Source organism: Equus przewalskii, chromosome 22 (genome assembly GCF_037783145.1).
Source record: "Equus przewalskii isolate Varuska chromosome 22, EquPr2, whole genome shotgun sequence".
Classification (NCBI taxonomy): domain Eukaryota; kingdom Metazoa; phylum Chordata; class Mammalia; order Perissodactyla; family Equidae; genus Equus; species Equus przewalskii.
Window position 1 is genome coordinate 36467704 of NC_091852.1, and position 26154 is coordinate 36493857.

Sequence of the window (26154 nt, forward strand, 5' to 3'; positions counted from 1 at the left end):
ATTTTGATGAAGTTTATATGTTCCATCAAAATAGACATGATTGTGACCATTCTTGATAATTTTGTGGGTAAAATTGGATGCTCCATTTTATCACCTTCTTTGCTTTATTCTAAATGAATTCTAGAACATGAAAGGAGAGGATGGGTTCTAGGGTTAGGATAAAAATCCCAGCTAATCTTGTGTTGAAATTGTCCACATTCCCAGTTAGGCGTCTTTACTCCATTAGCAACACATGACGTCACAGGAAATGTTCTCTGCACAGGTGCTCAAGGTGTCCTCTTTCTCTCTGATTTCTTCCCAGGTGGGAAATTGGCAAGTGGAGTCCATGCAGTCTCACCTGTGGGGTTGGCCTGCAGACCAGAGACGTCTTCTGCTCCCACCTACTTTCCAGAGAGATGAATGAGACAGTAATCCTTGCTGATGAGCTGTGTCGCCAGCCCAAGCCCAGCACAGTACAGGCTTGTAACCGCTTCAACTGCCCTCCAGCCTGGTACCCTGCGCAATGGCAGCTGGTGAGTTCCAGAGTTACTCACTCTTGGAGTTTGTGTTTGCAGCAGTGATTCTGGACAGGGGACGGTCTCTTGGAGTAGCTTTGTCCCTTTAGAGGAATATTGAAAGTCTATTCATCCCTCCCTTCTTCGTACTACCCCAAATGTCCTCAAACCCAGATCTTTTCATTACAAATACCACATTCTTTCTACTGTGGCACACGAAGTAACCTCCAAAAGCAACTCAAATGAACCATCTATTAACCTGAGCCTATTCACTCCAAAGTTTTCACCAGGCTAAGAAAAAATTTAAAAAATAAGGACCAGGGGTGGGTTTTCCATAAAATTAAATTTGTTCTGAATTCATGCCCTTTCTAGTTTTTTGCTAATTAAAATTCTAAGAGATAAAAATACTAGCCACTGATTTTTCATTCTTTTTTTAAACATAATTACTTAGTCAAAAAAAGTTAGAAATCCTGAGTCAATTCCAGACTTTTAAAATTTTCCTTTATTTTCTATGAATTCCAAAAGCCCCAGAACTATTATTTGGAAGTAGCGGTTGGCAAACAGCAGCCCAAAGCCAAATCCAGCTCACAGCCAGTTATTGTAAATAAAGTTTTATTGGAACACAGCCACACCCATTCTTTTATATACTGTCTGTGGTGGGCTTTGCACTACAAGGGCAGAACTGCATGGCTGTGATAGAGACCAGATGGCCCACAAAACCTAAAATATTTACTCTGTCCTTTCACAGAAAAACTTTGCTGACCCCACTCTAAAACATCCATTATAATAATACAAACACAACTATTTTGTCATAAATCCTATTTAAAAATTAGTATATATTTATCAAACTTTAGTTAAATAATCTTTTTGTATGCCTTTAAAAAACACAGAAGGATTTTAGATTATTTGGATAGAATCTCATTTTGCAATTTTCTCTCCATTAGGATATCAGATGTAGCTTTAAAGTGACAACAGTGGTCGCAAAAAGTAAACCTGAAAGGTGAGGGGGGCATACATCCCCGTTTTACTCAAACAGTTTTTCACTCTTAAAAGTGACCCAATTAGAATGATAAATTATATGGTCATCCGACTGAGAAGGAGAGAGCATAGCAGCACCCTTGCCTCAGTGCTGAGAGGGGGCTGCCATTTCCACACATCTCCACGCTTTCTCAAAGCAGTTGGCAGAGCGCCTTCCTTCTCCTTGCCTATCTTAGGGCTGTGATTTCATTAAGTGCCCAAAGAATCAAATAGTAATGAGTGAGCAAAACGCTACAGTGTAAAGCGTCCAGACTATGTATTTTCTTTTAGAGCTTAAATGTACCTGGCTAAGTTCATAAATTCCATGCTACTGTGTCATGGTTTGTGGAAGTCATGAGAATGTAATATGTTTTGAACATCTATGTACCAGTGTTCTGTTAAGAAATATATATTATTTCACACCTAATTGAAGATAATCCTTACAATAATCCAGTGAAAAGTAGGTTTTATTATCTTCGTTTTAGGTTTGAGGAAATTGAGGCTCATACAGGTAGCAAATTCAGGATTCCCATCAATCCAGTTTTGTGTGATCATTTCCACTATACCCCGTTGTCAGAGACTACTATGGCTGAAAGGACCCTCAGGGATTATATATAAGCCCCTTTGTTTTACGTATGATGTAACTGTGGCCTCGATATCACCTTGCCCAAGATCATAAAGTCTGGTCCAGAACCCAGATATCTTGATCTAATGCATTTATACTGTCACCTTTAACTGGAATGAATTCCTGACCTTAAACTGAACCACTAACTCATGCCAACCCTGAGAAAAGACCCAGAATCAGCTCAAATCAACCTCCAAAGTTGTATTAAGTCCCTATATTATTAATTTGTGTTGCTGTTTGGTACACAGTAAGTTCTGGATAAACTGTTTATTGGATGACAAAATGAATGAATAGATCAAGAATACTGCCCCACATGCCCTGAAAATTCCAACTTTATATCTTACTGATAGGTTTGTTTCATGGTTATAGGTCCTAATGTTGACCTGGCAGTGAAACTTAGTGAAACGCCAACCTCTTTTCAATAGCCACACATGCTGCTGAATAATGGCAGTGACCTATGATGTTTTTTTTTAGTTTTTAGAGCACATCCATATACATGACTTTTTTGGTCTATTGCCACTACCACCACCCCCATGCCCAGTGTCCCTATTTGAAAGAGTGGATTTCCAAAGAGTCAATTGTTCTTCCATTTTCCATCTACATTAGGCTGGTTAAGACATGAATTTATTTCAAAAACTTTTTCTATTTCCTTCCATTAGGGGGAAGCTTTTGAGGATGAGTCAAATTTAAGTCCATTTTACAAATCATGAAACTAATAGCAAACAGTTCGTTGAAGCTTATTCAATGAGCCACTGACTACCATTTGTTAAGATCTTTAAAAAGCATCTTCTTTCATACCCAATACGTAATGATTGTGAAATATATTCAGACATAACAAGAAATAAAGAACAAGGAAGTGAAAGCCACCAGTGATTTTATCCTCTAGATAAAATCCCTTTAAGCATTTGGGGCATACAGTCTGTTTTAAGAATCCTTGGCCACTGTTAGGAATCTCTCTAAACCTAGAAGAAACAATAGCCTATTCTTATTGCATTATCTCCTAGAATCCTTCTTCTTTAATCAGGCTTTGTTAGGTAAAATAAGCTATTACTGACCACTTGTTAAAAGAGAGGAAGTCACTGTTTATGCTAGATGGTGAAATAAGTCAAGAGTAACTTAGGTGTCTCCGAGCTAGTTGGCTGTCATCTTAGGACACCAATTAGTTAAGATACCAGCTATTGACTATCCATTTGCCTGGTTGGCCCTCGGCTTCCTTGGCAGTCCTTGTTGGGACAAGGGAACCTGCTGTGCACTCACATGGTCTTCTCCATTTAGCTGCTTCCATCTACTGGAGGATAGTGCTAAGGTCTCTAATCCTTCAACACCCAGCTTACAGTCATTTTTCATATGAAAGAAAGGGAGATGGGGCATCAAATTCTTCATTTAAAGGGAAGCAGATAACAACCCTGATAGATATTGGCCTGTTTGAAGAGAGAAACTCCCCATTTTTGCTGTTTGAACACTGGGCTTCCACTGACCTCATGCATTTGCTTTTCCTCCTGGAAAAGAAAAGCGTAAATTACATGAATTGTCGTTTGCCAGATAAGGAATGCAACCTCCTTTGTCCTTTATAGAGCATTTGCCTGACAAATGGGAAATGGCCAATATTTACACATTCTGCAGTTCTGGAGAGGACTAGCCTGGAGTCCAAGTATTTACGTTAAAATTTTTATTTTAGAAACAATTAGGCAGAAATGAAGCAAAAATCCTGGCTTTGGTTTAGGGAGCCTTCTTTATTTCAGTTCTACTTCTTAATACTGCATCCCTTGGCTTTTATCTCTGGTCTTGTGTGAAAGACATTTAATATTTATCTTTATCAATTTAGTTTTAATATCTTGTTGGTTTGTGTTCAGTTGGCTTTTGAAACACATATTTAGTACATTAGTCTGCTGAATCTTCTCTGGTTTATTAAATACATACACTCAGCAGCAGCAGCATCTTTGGTTGTTGGCTATATATCACTTTTTAGACACCTCACAAGGGTCATATCATGCTGGTCTATTACAGCCCCATGACTGAGAACCACTTTATGTATCTCATAAGTCAGTCTGAGATATTTTGATCAGGATGGTCTTCTGCTGGGATTTTTTTTCAGTGACTCTCCATTGCCATAAAAAATAAAAAATAAAGCCACGTGGCTTAGTCAGGGCTCATCCCCCTGCCCCTCTGCCCCTGCCCATCTCCAGTCATGGTGCTCCCATCGCTGCTTTACCTTCCTATCTGCACACACTTCTCCCTGCCCACATGCAGTTCCCCTCGCCCCTGCTTGTCAGATTGGGCAGGAGTCTTACCTCTTCCACCAGGACTCGTCTACTGTCCTCCCACACTGAAGCCACATGGTCTTGATGATCAGTGCTGCTCATTTAGCCGTCACATACCACCTCACCTGGACAGGCATTCCCCTTGGATCTTCTGAGTTAGACCATAATGTCAATGACGGCAGAAACCAAGGGAACTTCTCATTTTAATAAGAGCAGCCCTTACTATGTATCAAGCACAGCTCTAGGTACTTTACATATTTAATTCACTGAATTCTCACTATCCTATGTGACAGTTATTACTATTATCCCCATTTCACAGATTAGGAACCTGAAGACCTGTGAGGTTAACATGAATTCAAATTTCATGTAATACAACTCATTCTACTGCTCTTGCCTTTTCCCTTTTAATCGCTAAACAACCCTGTGAGGAAAGAAGGCTCAGAGAGGTGGCACTGGCGCTGGGTCACATAGCCTGTAAATGGAAAACAGGGTCTGGAGGCTTCAAACTCCATTCTCTTTTCCACTGTGCCATGCAGCTTTCCCAAGACCTCTTTACCGTTTGCTCTAAAGTATTAAACTGTGAGGAAATCTGATACCAGCCCTAAAATCAGCAGTTTACATAAAACTCGGTATTTGTTGCCTTATCCAGGGCAGTTAATCTGTGGCTGTTCCCTGTTGCTGCTGTAACAAATCACCAAACATTTAGTGGCTGAAAACAACATGAATTTACTATCTTAGAGCTCTGGAGGTCAGAAGTCTGAAATTAGTTTCACTTGGCTGAAATCAAGGTGTTGGCAGGCCTGCATTGCTTCTGGGGGCTCTCGGGGAGAACCCATTCCCTTCCCTCTTCCTGCTTCTAAAAGCTGCTTGGCTCCTTTGGCTCACGGCCCCTTCCTCCATCTCCAAAGCACTCCAACCTCTCTTACATCCTCTCCCTCTGACTCGCATCATCCTGCCTCCCTTTTATAGGAACCATTGTGACTACATCAAGCCCACCTGAGTAATGCAGGCAATCTCCCCATCTCGAGATGTTTAACTTAATCAGATCTGCAAAGTCCCTTTGACTGTGTAAGGTAACATGTTCACAGGCTCCAGGGAAAAGGACATAGATGTCTTTGGGGTCATTGCTCAGCCAACCACAATCTGCTATATTGTGGGCTAAGCTTTAGTCTCTGTTAGCACAAGGTCCTTGAGATTAGCAATCTACCTTCTACTGCCACTCTCCTTGCTACTCTCTGTGAATTTCACATGCATCAATCTTCTTTCTTTATTTGTTTTCATTCTAAAAAATAAATTTAAAAAGAGAAATGAGAGAAAAAGAGACAGGTGCTGGAAGGGTTAAATTGATATGAATTACAGAGTCCACTATGAAGCATAATTTATATTTCTCTATATTGCTTATGTTTTATGTTGAGGATTGTGTCCACCAACTGTACACACATATTGCACACATCTGTGCAGAGACGGAAACAACCACAGCCCCTATTTCCTTCGTGCTTAAAGCTCTGATTATGTGGCCATTTCCCCGTAAACCATTTTTTTAATCAGGGTTACAATTCAAAATGCCTGTAGTTTAGCTGTGTAAAAAGGTATCTGAGAGAAGAGTCCTTGCTGGTAATATTAAGAAAAAAGAGAATTTTAATGATAACTCTAAATGCTTGAGAATTAAATTTTTTGTTTTCTTGATTTTATACACACACCGAAAAGAATGACTTTAGTCTGGATTAGAGGGCTGAATTCTGGCAGAAAGAGTTGATCTAGTCATCAGTTTTGTTATATTCCAGTGACTAAAATATAAATCCTGGTAAGTTAGAGACCATGTTTATTAAAAATGTTGTATCCTGGGAGAAAAAAATCTATATTATGATTTTTATCTATTTTTGTAGCGTATTTTATAAGGAAATGGACTACCTTTAGAAGCAACAGCAAATGTAAGCAAAACAGAGATCAGAAGTCAAAATTCACGAGTTTTTTTTATTTATTAGTTAGCAGACAACTCTTTGTAATAGTTGCTCTGAAATTTAGTGGGTGTGCAACCCATGCTTCACATACTAACAGGAATATTAAACCCAGAAGATACGTTGCACACTTCTTGGACTTCCGGGGTTAAGAAAGCTTAGTTGATATTAGATGAACAAGGTAATTCAAATCCACAAAATGGTTGGGGTAGAAATTCTGTTCTCATTTTAATAATTTTGTTTAGTGAGATTCCAGACCTCCTTTTCTTTGTTTCTCTGAGCCCTAATTCAGTTCGGCTCACTCTCAACCTCTGTTATATGCCACCCACTGCCTCTAACCACCTTTAGAACCTCTCAAACTCGTGTATCGCAAAGTTACCTCAAAGTCCAAAGGTCTAACACCAAGCTCAGTAACATCCTACCTGCCACCTTCCCCAGCAGACCTGGTCTTTCTTCAGGGATCCTGTGGTTTGGGTGACAGCACCATCCAGCCTCTTCTGTAGCTAGAATCTTCCGGGGCCATCTCAGCCTCGTTCGTCCTTCACACTCAGCCAACACCTGGATCTGGTTGATTCTACCTCCTATATTCTCACCAACACCAACTGCTCTCTTCCTTTCTAATCCTTCTCCCATTGTGTTGGTTCCAGTCCTCACAACTAAGCAAACCATTACAGCCTTTACTTGGTCTCCCTGTGTTGTCTGGCTTAACTCTCATCCAGTGTTTCCCAACCTGGTATTGATGTTTCTTTACTACAGGCCATCTGTTGAGCCCTTAAAATAGTAATATGTGCTGAGAACCCCCAAATAGGTCTGAGGTATACAGTGTTATTTAGACTTTTTTTGACCAGGAAGCCCTTTTCCCATGGTATACCTATTAGCATCTCACAGGGCAGTAGTCTTTGGGACCCATTGGTTTGTGCCGCCTGAGTCATTTTATGCAAATTAGATCATGTTACCGCCTACTTTAAAACCCTTAATGACACCCCAGGGTCTTAAGATTAAGTTCAAATTATGTCTAAATCCCTTTACTGTCTGCCCCTCATCTGGCTTCTCAGTCTCATTTCCCAACTACCGTTCCCCATGAAGCCTGTGCTCCATTTTTCTCAGGGCTTCTCAGAGTTATTTAACATGCCATGCCCTTCATAGCCTGGTCTCTGCACACATAATCTGATGCTCCAACCCTCCTTATCTCCCTGGCCAGCCCCTGCAGTGTCATTTCCTCTGTAGAGCCTTCCCAAATTTTCTGGAAAGACTGAATTGTGCTCTCCTCTATATTGTCTCTTTGTGAACTGATCATATTTGACAGTCATTTTTTCTTCCTGACTGCACTGCAAATACTTGGGGTATAGTAACCATTTATTAATCATCTTAATCCCCAGCACCTAATACAGTGCCTGGCACTCAGTAAGTACTGAATAAATGTTTGATGAAAGAATGAATGAGTGAATGAATAAATCAATGAAATGAGTTAGAAGCTATAAGCAGAGCACATTATGTTAAAACTGGAAAGTTGACCTCGGAAATAGAACATAAACATTATTTTGTTGGGCTCAATATATGTCTTGAGGTCCCAAGAAAATGAGCTCAGCTCTCAGTAAATTAAACTACCGAGATGAAACCAAAAGTGTCCATACGAGCAGAATTTATTAATGTGCTGATCTTGGGAAAAATCTCTAAAAACACACAACACTTGAGCCACTGTATTTTTCTATAGGAACATAACTTTTAAGTGTTCTCCTTCTTGTATAATTTTTACTTTTCTTATAAAACAAAGGAATTCATGATCTTATATAATGAAACATGTATGGCAGCTAGGATAAGCAATATAAATACTATTTTTTGTTATTTATTCTGTTTATGGTATATATTTAAAAATAAATACCCCTTATGAAAGATAGACCTCTTCATACCACAATATTCTTTTAAATGATGACTCACAAAGGCAATCATTTTTCATTTAATTTTATTAATTTTCTCTTGTTGTTCCTTTAAAAAAATTATATTCTTGGGGCTGGCCCAATGGGATGGTGGTTAAGATCATGTGCTTCGGTGGCCTGAGGTTTGTGGGTTTGGATCCTGGGCGCAGACCTACACCACTCATGCTGTGGCAGTGTCCCACATATGAAAAAATGAAGGAAGATTGGCACAGATGTTAGCTCAGGGACAATCTTTCTCAGCAAAAAAATACATAAATAAATAGAAAACTGTGTTCTTTGCATTCTGCCTCTCCCTTCCAAACTGTCAGGTTCACCAGGTAATTTTGACATGTTCATGAAGTCCTCACAGACTTTGGAACCTTTATTAATTTGAAATTTCATCTTCTCCAATTTTAAATGTTTTCTAAAAACACCTTTTCATCAATGTAAACACACCAGGGAAACTTTTTGAGCAAAGACGAGACAAGCTCTTAAGAAACCCTGACAAATACTCCTGACAATATTAGTTCAGCAGGATGGCTATCTACCATACCTGGAGGGTCAGAGCACACACTGCCACTGGCTGGAACCCACTGCTGACTGACTTAGAAGCAGCTTCTGGCTAATGATAAAATAGCCTGATAAGAGGTGGGTGTTCAGCCCATCTGCTGGATGTTGGTTTTACATCTTTTAAACATCTGGATTTTGGGCGCTTTTGTTCATCCAATCATCAATCCAGCAAACATTTATGAAGTGTATGCTTTTTGCCAGATGGTATACTAGGCACTGGGGAATAGAAAGATGAGTACATCCCCTTTCCTCAAAAGATGCACAATCCTGCATTCATGCGGGGAGGTGGAGGGAAATAGCAGGCACATGATCGACTAGTCCTTATAGGAGAGATGCAGTGCCTTCCAAAGTCAAGGTGAGATGGGAGGTGATTCATTCACTGTGAGGCAGAGGGGTTAGAGGAGGCTTTAGTGAAGAAGTGGCCTTTGAGCTGGGTCTTTAAGGATGTCTTGGAAGTTTCTAGATGAGCAAGGAGGGGAAGAGCATTGCTCACAGAGTAAACACCACGATCAAAGGCCTGAACAGAGAGCATCTCTGTGCCCAGGGATGGGCAAATTGTCCATTGTAGCTAATACACTGGCCCAGGGCAGGCTGGCAAGGAGACTATCTGGGAAGCTCAATGCAGGTTAGATGTGAGGGACCTGAAGGACTTTCTCAGGAGTCTAGATTTTATCTTCTGGGCATTGAGAATTTCCTAACACATTTCTGACATCACTAGTGAAGTGTCTAAAATGTCAGTCATAGCTAACAGAAACTTCAGGGGTATGTTCTTTGCGCCTGACAAACTCAATAGAACCCATGGGGAATTTGACTGTGAATTATAATCTGAGAATTGGAAGAACAGTGGTTTGATGTCATTGTGAGGTTTAGAGGATAATGATTTTATGAATCGGCCATTCCTTGTCTCACAGGAAAATACACTGCGTTTTCACTACAGTGTACATATTTATGGATCGTACCAAAATGTCACATACCTCCAGCATCAGTCACAAAATGTCACTCTACTGTTCAGCTCATATCCTGACCACTTCTTTACTGGGAAAAAAACAAATCATTAATTTTAAAAGAAAAAACAAGAGAGAGGATGTGGAAGAAAAAAACTAGACATGGAGTCATCCACTCTTAAGGTCTCTTATTAAAAATGTAACAATTTCATAGTGGGGAGTTTTGAATGCAATTCTCAAACACTTAACATGAGCAACAAGAGAAGCAAAATCTCCTCCTTCATAGAATGAATAGTCTAGTGAACGATAATTTCTGAAAAGAATGAGAGCTATTTAAATCACTATTTTAAAAATAAAATAAAATGAGGTTAATAGGATAGAGACTGCTTTGGCTAACCTAGCTGGGAGGTTAGAGATGGCCTCTCCAATCAGGTGAGACTGGAATTGAACCTGAATTATTAGAAAGACTCAGCCACATGAATATGTAAGAGAAGAGTGTTCTAACTAGAGATAAGAGCAAGTGCAAATGTCCTTCCTGTGGGAGAAACAATACAAAAAAGCAGTGTGGCTGGAATATGCAGGGAAAGGAGAGAGTTTTATGAGATGAGATTGCAGTGGCATGTGAGGCTTCTCTTGTTCACTCCTAGAAGCTAGAACCATGCTTGGTCCATGATTGGTATTTAATAAATTTGTGTTGAATAAATGAATGAAGTTGGAAGGATTTGAGTTAGACAATCTCAAATTTCCCCTGGGGCAGGGACCAGAACATGTAGAGCTTTGCAGATCAAAGTTAGAGGAGTTGGGATTTTATTGTAATCACCAGAGGAGGCCTTTGAAAGGTTTTAAGCATGGGAATTATATGATCTGATTTATGCTTTGAAAACATCACTCTTGCTATTGCGTGGAGAATAGATTGTAGGGGAGTAAGATGATATGCTGAATATCTTCCAGTGCTCCTATAGATCCATTCTCTGCCTTCTCCTCTTGTGTCCCAGGAGGCTGACCTATTTAGAACCTACCCTCTGTCTTCTAGTTGTGGTAAATCAATGGAGTTCTCAGCAGGCCATCAGAAGGAGAGAGGAACTGTCTTCAAATTGAGTAGCCCTCTCTAGCTTTCTAGGACCTAACCGAGAAAACTAGAAACTGGGAAAATGGTTAGGAAGCTTTGCAGTAGTCTAAGCAAGAGATGATGGTATCCTAATTTATTATTTATTGTGGAGGTAAGGCTTATTTATTTTGGAGGCAAATCTGAAAGTATTTGCTCATGGATTGAGTGTCAGGGAAGAGGTGGTGAGAAAAAGGAAAAACTCAAGGACCTTCCCTAAATTTTTGTCTTGAAGATGGCACCATTAAATGCATGAGGAAGACTGAGAGGAGAGCAGATTTGGGGTGAGGTTGGAGGGGCAGAATCAAAGTTCCATTTTGAACATATTTAGGTCAAAGTGCCTGTTTGCATTTAAGTGGACATGTTGAGTCGGCAGAGGGAATGATCAGAGCTTAAGATTTAAATTTTTGACTCATCAGCATCAACTTTTTTTTTCAGACAATTATGATTTGAACAAAATTACATTAAGTTCATGAAAATTTTAATAATTCATAGAATGGAAACAATTGTGGAGACCACAGCCCTTAAGTCTGGCAAATCCTTAGGAATCAATAATCCACGTGGTTAGTTGTCTAGTTATAAGAGTTCTGAAGAAGGACTGAACAATAAAAGTTATAACTAATCTAATGAGAGAATACCTCATTGGTTAGAACTGAGAATTTGACAGAAATAAGAGAAGGCTGAACCCAAGAAGTCATGCAAAAGACTATAAAACCAAATTTAAAACCTTAGCTGTCCATAGTAATAAGAAGGGTTTTTCTAAATAAATGGAATTCTTAGCCACCAATTTAAATTTCCCCCAACCACCAACTTTAATTCAACTCCACAAATATTTATTGAGAATTTACATTCACAAAAAAAGCACTGTGCTTGGCGGTGTGGGTAGAAAATGCATTAAAGAAGCAAAATCCTTAAAGAGTTTATTGAACTGCTAGTAAACAAGAACTAAAAGAAAAGTTTGCTTCTCCGAAAAATGAAGGTCAAAGAGTCACTGAAATGAGCCAGAGAAGCTGAAGACGTGGGCCACTTACAGCTTGAATCACTAGCTCTGAGGCCATAGATTTTTCCTTCATTAAGGCTAAATGACATACGAGACAGGCTTTTGGAAGGAACTGTTTTGATCTGTAATGAGTAACAATTGCAGTACTCTACCTACCCACCCAACTTCATGGCATAGCCTAGCAGCCACGTTCAAATGTAGCCTTTCAGCTGAGAAATCAAAGAGTCTAGGGAGAAAACATTTCCAGGGCTGCCACAATGTAAATGAACTATTTTAGAATGTTAGTCCCCAACCTGGATCATGGGCCGGCTCAGGTGGGTCAGAGATGGTCACAGAGTGGAGGCTGAGGATTGCATTGTGAAGCACGCCCCTCTAGTAGGGAGACGGGGAGAGACCAAGCTCTTGGCAGGCTTGGTGCTTATAAGGCCTGGGGTCTTCAGCATGAAGCAGCAGTCAGAGTACCCTCCACTGAAGCCGAGAGGAGTTCCTGCAACCACAGGGAAGAGAAGCTGAGCTTAGACTGGCTCTCCAGTGTCCAGCACTCCCAGCCCAGAGCAGGTGCTCATTAGGAGCTTGGGGAATATTGCATGGAATGGGAATAAACCAGTTCTGGCCCCTTTGGGGCCTTAGTTGAGTCACTTCACCTCTCTAGCCTCAGCTCCTTTATCTGTAGAGTGGGGATAAAACCTACCTCATACGGTGGTTCCATCTTTATCATCAGCCTTCTTTTACTCCATGGGTAGGCAGTTGAATCCAGTCATAAGAAAATACATTTTTTCCCATGAGACTCAATAAGGTTATTTTCATTCCAAGTTTTTAAAATTTAAATTGCAAATAAAGGTCGTTCACCACTGGTTTGGATGGTTTGAAAGGCTCTAGAGTTAAAAGCCCTAACTAGACAAGGTGGATAGCTTTTATGACTTCCTTATCCAGGAGCTCTGTGACCTCAAGACATTCACAACTGCAAAGGGCATGCTTGCTCAGGGGGGGTCCAACATCCCCTGGTTCTAACAGAGGCCTCTCTGGCTCCCACGTTTTCAGCCCCACGTTTATTTTATTCCCATTGGAAATGGTGAAGAAGCATTCATTTAGAGCAATGGTTCTCATCCTGGTTGCACAGAATTACCTGCAATGTTTAAAAAACATTTTTTTAAGTCAAAAGACTGATGTCTGGGACCCACCTCCCAGAGTTGCTGATTTAATGGATCTGAGAGGAGAACCAGGCCTCGGTGCTTTTTAAAAGCTCCCAGGTGATTTTAAAGTACATCCAGGGTTGGGACCACTGAGTTAGAGGTGACAGCTGGGCCACAGCAGTGTTCTGACTGCATCCAAGGACACTATATCACCATCCTATCTTGACTGTGGGCACAATTCCCCCTTGCAGTTCTGAGCACAGACCCCCACGAGTTCTGAGAGACCACTGCTGTAGCAGGAGCAGCTCCTTCAGCACAAACGCTCATGCTTTCTACAACCAGGCCTGATTTCCCAGCGAGCCCGGTGAACCAAGAGCAGCAGGGGAAAGAAAATGGGCTATTCTTGAAGAAAGCAGAGCACTCCTTAGAGTTTTTACAGTAAAATATCCCCATCACAGAATAGTCATAGGTTCATAGATTCGCTAGGGTTAGATCTGACTGGAAGTAACAGAAAACCCAAAGTCACAATGGCTTAAATAAAAGAGAAAAGTATTTCTCTCTCACTTAAAAACAGGCCATCCAGGGTTGGGTATGGTGGCTTCATAATCTGGAAGAAAGGCTGCTTCCATCTTTTTGCCTGTCACTGTCCAAGATGGAAGATTAAATTTTAGACATCCGTGTTCACATTCCAGCCAACAAGGAGAAAGAGAAGGGAAAATGCCACACTCTCTCTGGGTGTTTCCCTGAAATTGCTGCACACAACCCTTCCATGTGTATCCCATTGGTCAGCGCTTAGTCACGTGGCCATGCCTACCTTCAAGGGAGGTCAGCAAGTATAGGCCATAGGCTGAAAAGTCATGTGCCCAGCTGGAAAATGGAGATTCCTTTGCTATTGCAAGGGAGGGGACAAATGCTTGGAGTAACAGCCAGCAGTCTGTGCCACAGGGAGCCTCTCTCTCCCCTGATGCAACTGGATTAGAACTATTAACTTACATGCAAACAATGTGTTTGATTGGGGTCTCACTGAAAACCAGTGAAATGAGGCTATTTTTCTTGTATCCCAAATTTCAGTGGCTTTTGTTCCCACTGCCCTAAGAAATCACCAATCCTACAAGAAAAGTGTTCTAGGGCAGTTCTGCAGAAAACCAGGCCTCATATCCAATGCCCCTCCAATAAGGTAGGGTGGAAGTTTATGCTTAGAAAGAGGGAAAGGGCTGCCTTCTCTGCAGATTAATTCCTGCAGATTTACACTGATGGTAGGAGCTCTCTCTCGTTCATTCTGGAAGCAGCACAGATTATTTTCACTGGATCGTAAATATGTTTAACACTCTGTTATACTAACCTTTTAAACCAGTGGTCTTGGGTGGCTGCAAATCATAGTTTAGGAACAACTTTCTAAGATTTAAAGGCCCTTGAAATTCCTGGATGCTCTAGTTAAATACTTCAGACTAAGAGCGGAAGGTGTAGATCTGGCTACAAAATTCATTTCAAGGGGAGGAAGCAAAATCCTTTGGGCTGGTTTCTGGTTTTTCTCCTTTTTCTATTTTTTTTTTCTTTTTTCACTCTTAGTCAGCCAAGGCTATGGTAGGAACTGGCAATCAGACATTCTACTGTCCTACGTTGGGTCGACTTTCTCTTCCTTCCCCAGTGTTCCAGGACCTGCGGAGGGGGCATCCAGAAGCGTGAGGTTCTTTGCAAACAGCGCATGGCTGATGGCAGCTTCTTAGAGCTTCCTGAGACCTTCTGTTCAGCCTCAAAACCTGTCTCCCAGCAAGCCTGCAAGAAAGATGACTGTCCCAGTGAGTGGCTTCTCTCTGACTGGACAGAGGTATGTATGCTCCTCAGAAGGAGATAATAAAACAGGCGTAAGGAGGAAAAGAAAGCACCAGAAATGCATACATACAGAAGGCGAGAACAGAACAAAATAATCCTCCAAACATTATGGAGCAGTATTTTAGTAACCATTTATACTACAGTGTGTAATTAGCTTTTAACTAGGCTGCAGGGACGTGAGTGAAGCAGCCAGCCTTTACTTAATATTCGGATGCATGGAATTGTAAACGAACTCCTCATGGAACAAAGCCAGGCCTCACTTGTGCTGGATTCTTCTCAGAACACTGGGTTCTTCTCCCTCTGTCTCTACACCTGCCTTCCTCACCTCCCTGCACCTCCTCCTCCCAGATGTTTCTAGTCTCTACTCAGCAAGGGCAAAGCATCTCTAGTCCATCTCTTCCAAGTTACTGGACAATAAGGAACATGATTTATTAGGAAAAGAAGGCCAACGAAATCCTGCCTCTTTGCTGTCAGCTTCCTGACTCCAAAACTTCCACAACTTCTTGGCAAGAGAACCTGAGTTGCCCCCTTGCCTTGCATTTGGGGAGATGATTGCATCAGCATTCACCATTCCTGACTTACCTCCTAAGTTAGGGATACAGCCGCAACTAACCTACCTTTCTAAATAGTTCCTACACTAGCATCAATTAATTCCTTCACACCCAGCTTCAACTTGTTTCAGCCCTTACTCCTTCTTTGAATTGCCTCCAACTCCCCCGCTTCATAGGCCTCTGTGTCTTCCATAGAGAAGTCCCCCCAAAAGGACTGCTTCACAAGCAAACTTAGCCAAGAACAGAATCACTAGGCCTGAAGTGAAAATCTCTGCATCAAAACCAGATGCAAGACCCTCTCCTTTCCTGCATATAAGCATCATTTGAATTGACCTTGCTGATCCCATTGCCCTCTCTGTATGACACATGACTCATAGGGTGCAGCTGCTGCTGATTGAAATATATCACAGAAATCCTTGCTTCTACGGAAGGGAGAGCTACCTCTGAAAATTAAGATGCCATCTCTTTCAACCTAGATTCTGAGAACTTTTGCCTCACATTTTATCACCCTATGCCGAGTTCCATCAGATGGTGCCTGCTAAGGGCCTTGCAACTGAGAGTTAACCCACAGCACCATAGGTTTTATAACTTGGCAGTAACATTGCCTTCTGGTGGTATCTCACCCCAAATGTCTCAGAACAGAAGGGGGAATGATTATTTGTTCATCTTTTAGGATCAGATTTATTTCGGCAGGATAAAGGATCAAAAGTATGTGGAAGGAGCATATGGGTAATGTGCATGCATGAAGACGTTAGTGACCATTTCTCCATGGAATGTTGATTTGGGGTATAGTATTATATATGAAAAAGTCATAACAAAAATATGATATATTTGAGCACTGATGTATTTGCCAAGTAAGTGGCTCTAAATAAAGACCTCCTCCCAGGGGCATATTGTAAAAGGCATTCCACTCCCAAGTCTATTGATGGTACTCTGCCATGAGTGGGATGCTGAGGAAGGGACTTGTGTGTGTTATAATTGTCTTCCCGTGTTCCTGGAGTTTGTGGCCTCTGAGCACATGGGACACAGAGAATTCAGAAAACATTCTCTCTGGACTGCAGATTTGAAGGAGGGACCCCTGTGAGCAGGCACTAAGGAGAGGAGATGGCTGAATTGCGGTCCCATGGGTCCCACTAAGAAAACAGACCTTTAGACCAGTATCAGACCCAAAGAAAGGCAAACTTAGGTCCTAATCCTGACTCTGCCACTTACTAGCCATATAACCTTGGGCTACTTAACCTTTCTAGGCCTTAATTTGCTTATTTGAATATTGAAGATAATACTTGTGTCCACTTATATGGTTATTAGGAAGCTTAAATTAAATGATGCATATAAAACACCTTGTGCCTAGTCAAAATTAACATTCATTATTGTTATGATTCTCTTCCATCCCTGCTCATCGTCAGGAAGAGGAGAAGAAATAGAATAAAGCACTTACCTTGACTGGCTGGACTCAGGGTTATGGCCTAGGCCTCCCACGGGCTTTGGCAGTCTTCTAGGAGGAGGAAGTTACATTTTGGGAACTAGGAATAGTTAGCCCTTATCAAAGGAATGTTAGTAGGTTCTGAGTTATCTGGGTTGATGAATGGAAATTCCAAACATTGGAGAGGGGCTGGGAATGGCGGGAAGTAATCACTGATGCACTAGGGTTAAACTCAAGCTGGTGGCATACAAAAGCGCCCCTGGGGATATTCACAGAGGCTCCAGTTGGCCCTGTCATCCTAACAGCCTTCCCCTTGGCTCTCTGGCTGCAATGAGACGTGCATTCCATACCCCGCACAAGGCTCCCCTTGGAGAAAGGAAGACCTAATGATCTATGGGTGTTTTTCATCCTCAACTATCTGGGCTCAATCTCATGGTTACTGCACAGAATCCCTCAGAGACAGAATTAAGCCAAAGTTTTAGACAATTCACATAAAATTGCTTTCAGATTCTATTCTGAGAATAAGACCTCTCAAAAGGCCTTACTTCTTTTCTTTAAAAAGAAACCCTTGCATCTTCCCAAAGAGTTGGATACTAAATATTTTTAAATCATATTTTTATGGAAGTTTTTTCCCCCTAAAAATACAACAGAAACTAAAGTCAGAGTAGTCAATTTTAGAGCTACCAGGAACTTAGAAGGTCTTATAGCCTAGTTCTTTTAAAAATTAAACCCACAGAACCCTTTTGCAACTGAAATGTTGCTAGGAAGCCAAAAATCTAAAAGAGATAAAATCAGAGCTGTTTTGGTTGAAGTGCAGGTAGGGGTCCCAGATAGCCAATGGTTGGATCTCCAGTTCATCTGAGAAGCCCCTGAATCAATCACTCAACATAGTTATAGAACAAGGTTTGAAAATCCCTACTCTAGTTTAATTTCCCTATTTTAGAGATGTGGAAATTGAACCTAGAGAAAGAACTAGACTTGACCAAAATCATAGCCTGATCTTCTGACGCACAGTCTATTTTTCTACTTGGCGGCACTCAAATGACCCTGCTTTTAAATTTTCCAGGCTCCTTACTTCCATCCCACCTGAGCCCTGGTTTTGGTGCTGTCATTTACAATAAAATAATGGATGGGTGGAATCTGGAATCCGCAATCACCACAGAACAAGAGCAATGGGTTGGATTCTCATTTCCATTTTTTGCATCTTAAACATCTTTCAAGGTGGCGTATATCTCAGCAGATTGCACGGAATAGTTCATCTCAATGAGTTAGCACATAGAAATTGAAAATATAAGATAATATTTTTTGGGTTTTACTGTCGTTTTTCAAGTTAACCTGGCACACTGCCATGACCCCAGTTCAGGCCTTTATCATCTCAAGCCTGGACTACTGTGGCAGCCTCCTTAACTGACATCCCTGCTTGCCATTCATCTCCTACTCCCATCCCTCCCAGACACTGTTGCCAGATTAACCTTCTCCAAACACCTCTTTCATCATTTCACTCCTCCCTTTAATGGCTCCTCATTGCTTTATGGACCAATTCCAAATCTCCCGTCTGAAAATTAAAAGTCTCTAACGTCTGGCCCCAAACCACCTCTTGAACTCCTGACACCTTCAACTGGGTCCCTCTGTTCAGTCAAACTGGTTTAGCTCTGCCCCCAAGCCTGCCTTGGACTTTTGCACTAAACTCTTCTGCTTTTGTTCTGGATATTTCTCTGCCTCCCATGCTTGTCCGTGGTTCCCTACACCTCCCCAGACTCCACCCGTCTTCAAGACCCAGGCCAGGAATCACTAGTGTACCGTAAGCGTTCAAGAATTGTTAGCATTAATATTATAATACTTGTCTTTTAGTTTTATACTTTTACTTATTTCTTTTATTACTATTTAATTCTTTAAACAGCTTTATTGAGGTAAAATTTACATACTGTAAAATGCAACTTAGCATAGTGTTTTCAAGGTTTATCCATGTTGTAGCACATATCAGAACAACGTTTCTTTTTGGTGGAATAATATTCTATTATATAGATACACCACATTTTGTTTATCCATTCACCAGTCGATGGATATTTGAGTTGTTTCCACTTTCTGTTTATTATGAATAACGCTGCTATGTGCATTCTCATACAAATCTTTGTGTGAATGTAAGTTTTCACTCTCCTTGGTAGATACCTAGGAGTAAAATTGTGGGTCATATGGTAAATTTATGTTTAACTTTTTAGTAAACTATCAAATTGTTTTCCAACAGGACTGTATTATTTTACAATCCCACCAGCAACATATGAAGGCTTTAATTCACTTATAATAACACTTTTTATTATCTTTTTGATGATAGCCATTCTAGTGGATATGAAGTAGTATCTCATTGTGGTTTTGATTTCTATTTCCCTAATATACTATTTCATTTTAGCCATGCATTTGTATGTTTTTCTTCTCATTTGATGACAGCTCTCTGAGGTTAGGAACCATCTTGTACATCTTTTTTCCATAGTATCTAGCACCCCACCTCAAACAAAGTAGATGCATAACAATTATCTGATGCTTGACATTAAAATATTATAATTTATTTGTGAAGGAAGGAGAAAGGAATTAGCATTAATTGAGTGTCGTTTCTGTGTGTGAAATTTAAAACATTATCTCCTTTAATTCCCATTTAATTTAATTGCAAAATAAGTATAAGATGTGGAAACAGACCCAGAGAGTTGAGGTAACTTGCCAACTAGGGTCATACTGAGCTGAGATGTGAACACAGGACTTAGAGTCTGTAACTCTAAAGCCCAGACCACATAAGTAAAAACAGTTAAAATGTCTATAGGAAACCCTAGAGTAGAAAATCTGACAGTTGAATGTGGTGACAATATGGACATGTCTTCCCACATTGTTTCATAATTAATATTTGTCTCTTTCTCTCTCTCCTAGTGGCTGTTGTTTTCCAAGCAACTTTTCTCATCTTTTGGCGAGTTTGAGAGCCCATACAAAAGCCCCTTAGCCTCTAGTTCCCGCATTTACATGCATTTGGCCTTTCTTTCCCCACCAGTGTTCCACGAGCTGCGGGGAGGGCACCCAGACTCGAAGTGCCATTTGCCGAAAGGTGCTGAAAACCGGGGTCTCAGCGATTGTCAATTCCTCCCTGTGTCCTCCCCTCCCGTTCTCTTCATCCATCAGGCCCTGTATGCTGGCAACCTGTGCAAGTGAGTATGTTGGAGTTTTGGGGATGGGGAGACGGACCCCACATCGAAGCAGCTGTAGCCTTCCCTAAACCCAAAATCAATAGGGCTTTGCCCGTGGAAGGCAGCAGGCTGGTAAACTCAGCTGGAGATGGAAAAGGAATCTTAATTACACGTGGCCAGGCAGAATTCTCTTCCCTACTGGAAAAACAGTTTGCAGGGGGTAGAGCAAAGTTCACTCGCTGGCATACAGAGATCTGGAAGCTGGAGTCAGCATATTACTAATGAAGTCTAATGTTATCCACTCTGGGGTTTTAAACTACTCTAAACAGATTTGTTCTGTTTAATATTAATCCCTAGAGTCCTGACACTTCTGGGCCCCCTCCCCACGTACACTAGGGCCCTGGTGCTCTGCAGAACCCAAAGGGTAAACACTGAAAGGGAGACAGTCTCCTTCCCTTTGTCCTCTGCCTCTTTTTATGATGCTGGCTTATTTTTTTTTAAGTCCTTTTAATGAGAGGACCTGCCTTTTCCCTGGGATCCCCCTCCATCTAGAACCCTGCATTTCGGCTTCTAGGGGTAGAAAGACCCAGCAGGGTGACAGCAGGTTGCCCCCACTGCACCTCATTAGTTCTGGGTTTTGATTGTGGCAGCAGCTTGATGGTCCACAGCTGGTAACCAGTTCCTCATTTAAAACCTAAGGCAGTACAAGAAGACCCCAGCCAAAATAAACTGAAGCTTTCTTGCCCTCTTCTCCCTTTCCTCCCTCCACCTCCCTTTGTCTTCTCTTCACTCTCTCCTTTTCCCTCTCTTGTCGCTACATCTCACTCTTGTCCTTCTCTGCTCTCCCCTTCTCTTTCTATATCCGTCTGGCTTGTCTTTCATTCTATTCATTCCAGGGCCGGGGCGGCCATCCACAAAGCACAGTCCTCACATTGCGGCCGCAAGGAAGGTCTACATCCAGACCCGCAGGCAGAGGAAGCTGCACTTTGTGGTGGGGGGATTCGCATACCTGCTCCCCAAGACCGCAGTGGTACTGCGCTGTCCCACGAGGCGCTTCCGCAAGCCCCTCATCACCTGGGAAAAAGATGGCCAGCATCTTATCAGCTCCGCCCACGTCACGGTGGCCCCTTTTGGCTACCTAAAGATCCACCGCCTCAAGCCCTCTGATGCGGGCATCTACACCTGCTCTGCAGGACCAGCGCGGGAGCAGTTTGTGATTAAGCTCATTGGAGGCAACCGGAAGCTGGTGGGCCGGCCCTTGAGCCTGAGGAGCGAGGAAGATGCCCTCGCTGTGAGGAAGGCCAACCCTAAGGAGGCCCTGCAGACCCACAAACACCAGAACGGGATCTTCTCGAACGGCAGCAAGGCTGAGAAGCGGGGCATCACTGCTGACCCGGGGAGCCGCTATGATGACCTCGTCTCTCGGCTGCTGGAGCAGGGGGGCTGGCCCGGGGAGCTCCTCGCCTCGTGGGAGGTCCAGGACTCCACGGAAAGGAACACGTCCTCAGAGGAGGACCAAAATGCTGAGCAGGCCCTCCTGCACCTGCCTTTCACCATGGTGACAGAGCAGAAGCGCCTGGACGACATCCTCAGGAACCTGTCCCAGCAGCCCGAGGAGCTGCGTGATGTCTACAGCAAGCACCTGGTGGCCCAACTGGCCCAGGAGATCTTCCGCAGCCACCTGGAGCATCAGGATGTGCTCCTCAAGCCGTCTGAGCGGAGGACTCCCCCCGTGGCCATCCCTCCTCATAAGCACGTGTCTGGCTTCAGCAGCTCTCTCCGGACCTCCTCCTCTGGGGAGGCTGCGGGCGGCTCCCGCCGGCCACACCGCAAGCCCACCATCTTGCGGAAGATCTCAGCTGCCCAGCAGCTTTCGGCCTCCGAGGTGGTCACCCACCTGGGGCAGACTGTGGCCCTGGCCAGCGGGACACTGAGTGTACTTCTGCACTGTGAGGCCATAGGCAACCCGAGGCCTACCATCAGCTGGGCCAGGAACGGAGAAGAGGTTCAGTTCAGTGACAGGTGAGGCTTGCAGCTGTCTGGTCTAGGCAGAAGCCTGGACAAGGGGCCACATCTTGACCAGGGCACCCAATTCACTCTTCCTTCAAGGTGTTTCTAAGGGTAGAGCTTAGAGCACTGGGCCTCAGGGGTGCCTCCTGGGTTTCAAGCCCTATCTTAGCACTGATAGACTCTTAGAGCAGAGACAAGGTATTTAATTTCTCTACACTGTATGCTCTCATCTTTATAGGGTAATAGCAACAATGCCTAACCACCCCAATCCCCATAGGATCCCAGAGATTAATGAGATACTCTCTAGATAGCTTTGAACTTTTGGCAGAAAGGTGTCATTCCAAGCCAAGGCATTATCACACTACCGGTTTGTGAGATAAACCACTGAAAAGCTTGTACACCAGACACTTTCTCCGTGTGTGGTCCCCAGGGCTGGGGAGAGAGTGCGGCCAGCAGCTGCTGTTCCCTGTGGATGAGCCTGTTCTCTGTCTGGGCTGGAAAAGGCTGTTTGTTCCAGAAAGCTTGTATTCCCAGTCGGACCTGTGATTAGTTATCCTAATAGCTCTTGGTGTCTGTTTTGATGTGTCATTACCAGGATGACAGCATGTATTACATACTTGTTTCCCTGGGCCATTGCCATTCATATTGGAAAATCAATAGTGGTAGTAGAAGTAATAACAATATTTTTTGAACGCTGCCTAGGTGCCAAGTACTGTGCGTACATACAATTTCTACATACATTCTCGTTTGATCGTTATAGTGGCCCTGACAACAACAGTGATAGCTGGCATTAATTGAGTAGTTACTATGTGCCAGGCTGGTGTAAACTCATGGCGTGTTTTATCTCACCAAGTTCTAACAGTAGCCCTGAGAAGTGGGTGTAATTTTTATCCATACTTTATAGAAGAGGAAACAAATAAAGCCAGGTAACTTGCTAAAGATTATATTTATTAGGTGATGGAGCCAAGATATGTGCCAAAAATAAAATAGGTACTCACTTAAAGAATTATAGACTGTGGATGGGAGAGGAACCGTTAAGGTTGTCCAGTCCAGAGTCCTCACTTTTACTTTTTATTGTCTCTGAGTCCATGTAAAATACTCTTTTCATTAAATATAGTTTTAAATACCATTGTTTGGCTAATCCTCTTCTCTGGTTTGCTTTACCCAAAGAAGGCAAGAAGCCAGGATTTCTTGTGCCAGATGGTATGCCAGGTTTATTTATATGTAACTGCATTTGTTATTCTAACAGTCAATCTACAAGATTGACACTATCCTCCAGTTTTACATAGAAAACCAAGGGTCAGCAGCTCGCCCAGGATCCCACTTTAGTGAGAGCCAGACCGAGGATTCAATACCAAATTCATATGATTCCCAAGAGAAGCTCTGTCTGCTCTTCTGAGACCTGGTGAACAGAGGAGACTTTGTCCCTATCTTTTGTGCCCGTATCTTTTGTGCCTTTGAAATGTCAATAATGTTGCCTCTCAGCCTTAGTACTTTCGGACCAAATAGCTTGAATAATACTAAGTATTTTTTCTGGGTGCTCTTACTATATGCCAGACAATGTGCTCTGTGCTTTAAAAGCTTTATTTTGTTTAATCTAACCAAAAAACCTATGAGGTAAGTACTATTATTGTTACCACATCAGTAATAAGAAAGCTGAGGCACAGATGTTGGACCCACACAGAAGCGCTGGAGACAGGGTTTGAAGGCAGGCAGCATGGTTTGAGAAAATGTGCTCCTGACCTCTCTGCTTGTTTGCTCCTTGGTCCTCAGCTCAGACTCTTCTTGACCTAACTGCTATGATTCCTGCAGATCTTTCCAGAAATCTTTATAACAAATCTGTGGGTCAGGCCAAAGTGTGGGTGGGGCCAAAGTTTCAGTAAATCCCCTTGAGGCCACTGGGTCACTGAGAGGCAGCTCTAGGGTGAGACCCCCAAGATGTTAGACCCGCAAGATGTTGGGTGCTGGCTGAGAGTGGTGCCTTGGTGCTCAGGTACCTGATGGTACCCCAGAACTCACCTGTATCCGTGTACCTGTCACAACTGTTGTGCCCAAATCATGTCATCTCCACCAGCGAGTCAGTTTCTCAGTGTAGGTACCATTTTATTCACACCCCTGGGCCTGTTGCCCAGGAGTGTTACTATTGGGTTTGGAGACAGTAGCAGTTGGCTGTGTGAGGGAAAAGATGAGAATTAACATTTCTTTACTAACTACATAGACTGTGCCCCCATGCTAGCAACTTTCATAGCCATCATCTTCATTAATGTCCAGCACAATGAACTGTTATTTCTATTTTAGAAATGAGGAAACTGAGGCTCACAGTAGTTAAGGAACTTGACAATGTTAGTAAAGGGCTAGCTAGTATAGGGCAAAATCCAGAGGGCAAGTTCAAAGCCAGTTCTGCCCAGCTCATGCCCATGGTGTTTTGAGTGAATGTGTATGTTCATACCTGCATGCATCCCCTATATTTCCCTTGGGCCGCCAAGGTACCTCAAGACCCTTGCTTGAGGTAGGGGCCCTTCCTTTGAATAGCACCTACTTCTTCTTAAAAGCTGTGGAACTAGACAGGCTGTCAGGAAGGCGAAGGGGTCCTCAGGGGTCCTCAGCTGTGCCTGCACCTGCAGGCAGAACGTTGAGGCCGTGGCTTACTCAGAGGTCCCAACAATTTCCTTGAGTGCTAGAGGGTTGTGTTTTGTTGGGGTTTTTTTCCTGAAATCCAAGGATCACAGCCTATGTAGGTCACTTGGCGACTACAGGAAAGATGTGGAAGGAGTTAGCCAAGGCTTCAGGGCGTCAGGCTCCTCTTGCCAAGGCCCTTCACTTTTCATGGCCTTAGTCCCTTCATTTCAACAGTGAACGGGTTGTACCGACTTATCTCTGAGGTCCCTTCTACCTCCTTCACTCATTTATAAAAGGCCACACAGGGTTAGAAACCAGGTGCTGATGGGAGTGGGGAGAGCCGGGAGTGCAAGAACTTCAAAATTTGTTGCACAGGTTGTTTCTGCTCCACAAAACAGGGGTTCATCGATCACATGAGTTGGGGATGTGCTCACTTAAAGCTAAACAGATGTGTTTACTGCTGGATTTTACGTCTATTTTTTTAATATAGTACTTGATATTTTTCTTTTTTATTATTAAAGTAATAAAGGGACTATAAAACAATTCAAATAATACCTAAATCTATGAAGTAAAAATGCAAGTCTGCCTCATCCCCCGATCCTATTCCCCAGCGGCTATCACTCGTAATAATTTGGTATACATCCTTTTGGAATTTTTATATATTTTACTGTATTAAATATAAAACACATACACACACATAGGATTTTTTTAATGGCATATTATTCATGTTTAGAATTTGACTTGGTTTTCATTCAACGACATGTCTAGGAGACCTTTTCATAATAGTGTGTAGACTCTTGACCACCTTTAACAGCTGATTGCTATTCCTGAATGCCTTTAACCATCACCTAATTGAAAATTATTTTGGTTTTCCTTTTTTTTTTTGTTTACTCTGTTAAGCGTTCCAATGTGTGTTGTGACTTTCCAAGTGAACAATATGGTATGCGGTGTTTTCCAAGTACTTCTTTGATCACTGAGCAATTTTTTGGCCAAGTAATCTCAGGGATACCAATAGTTCTTGAAATACCACTTAGGAAACATGACTTTTGCTTTTAATTTTCACCTTACTGGGTATTGAGAGTCCAACTCTAATGGCTTTAAGATGAAAAAGGTTCAGAGGAATCTTTCTGGAGAAGAACACATGGCAGCCGGATGCTAAAGATGCTGAAGGTGCCAGACCTAGGACAGCAGAGGGCAAATCCTGGGTCTTCAGTCACCAGGACATGGGTGGGGGTGGGGTGGGGAGGAGCATTAAGAGGAAAAGCATGAAGGGCCTGAGCAAACAGTTTTACGGTTCTTACTGCTATCAAAATTTTTCTAGATCTAGCCTTGACAGAGCTTTTTAATACAAGTTGATGGCATGCAGTAGGGAAAAATAGATTTCCATTTCTGATCTTTGACATCATAATTTGTCCATTTTACTTAGCTGGCCAGTGAGAAATATGGCTGGAGCTTAGTTTTCTATACAGTTTTCCAAGGACTGTTTGAGAAAAGAAAGTGAATGTATCCGTCCAGAGGACGCAGGAGG

At 42.4% G+C, this 26154-nt stretch overlaps 1 protein-coding gene and 1 long non-coding RNA gene across 7 annotated transcripts in view; one reads left to right on the forward strand and one right to left on the reverse strand.

The window, feature by feature from the left end:
• The window catches only part of ADAMTSL1 (ADAMTS like 1), an 858582-nt gene that overhangs the window by 720061 nt on the left and 112367 nt on the right, over positions 1–26154 (forward strand). For all 6 annotated transcript variants that reach the window (XM_070589758.1, XM_070589759.1, XM_070589760.1 and 3 more), the window contains 4 exons: positions 302–512; positions 14672–14851; positions 19865–20018; positions 20894–22019. In XM_070589758.1, the coding sequence (XP_070445859.1) occupies positions 302–512; positions 14672–14851; positions 19865–20018; positions 20894–22019 (1671 nt within the window). The remainder of the gene's footprint in view (positions 1–301; positions 513–14671; positions 14852–19864; positions 20019–20893; positions 22020–26154) is intronic.
• LOC139078413 (uncharacterized) overlaps positions 8302–26154 on the reverse strand; it is a 38978-nt gene continuing 21125 nt past the window's right edge. The window contains exons 2-6 of the long non-coding RNA XR_011531346.1: positions 24547–24625; positions 24027–24176; positions 12184–12377; positions 9816–9876; positions 8302–8457 (exon numbers count right to left, since the gene is read on the reverse strand). This is a non-coding gene — a long non-coding RNA (uncharacterized lncRNA). The remainder of the gene's footprint in view (positions 8458–9815; positions 9877–12183; positions 12378–24026; positions 24177–24546; positions 24626–26154) is intronic.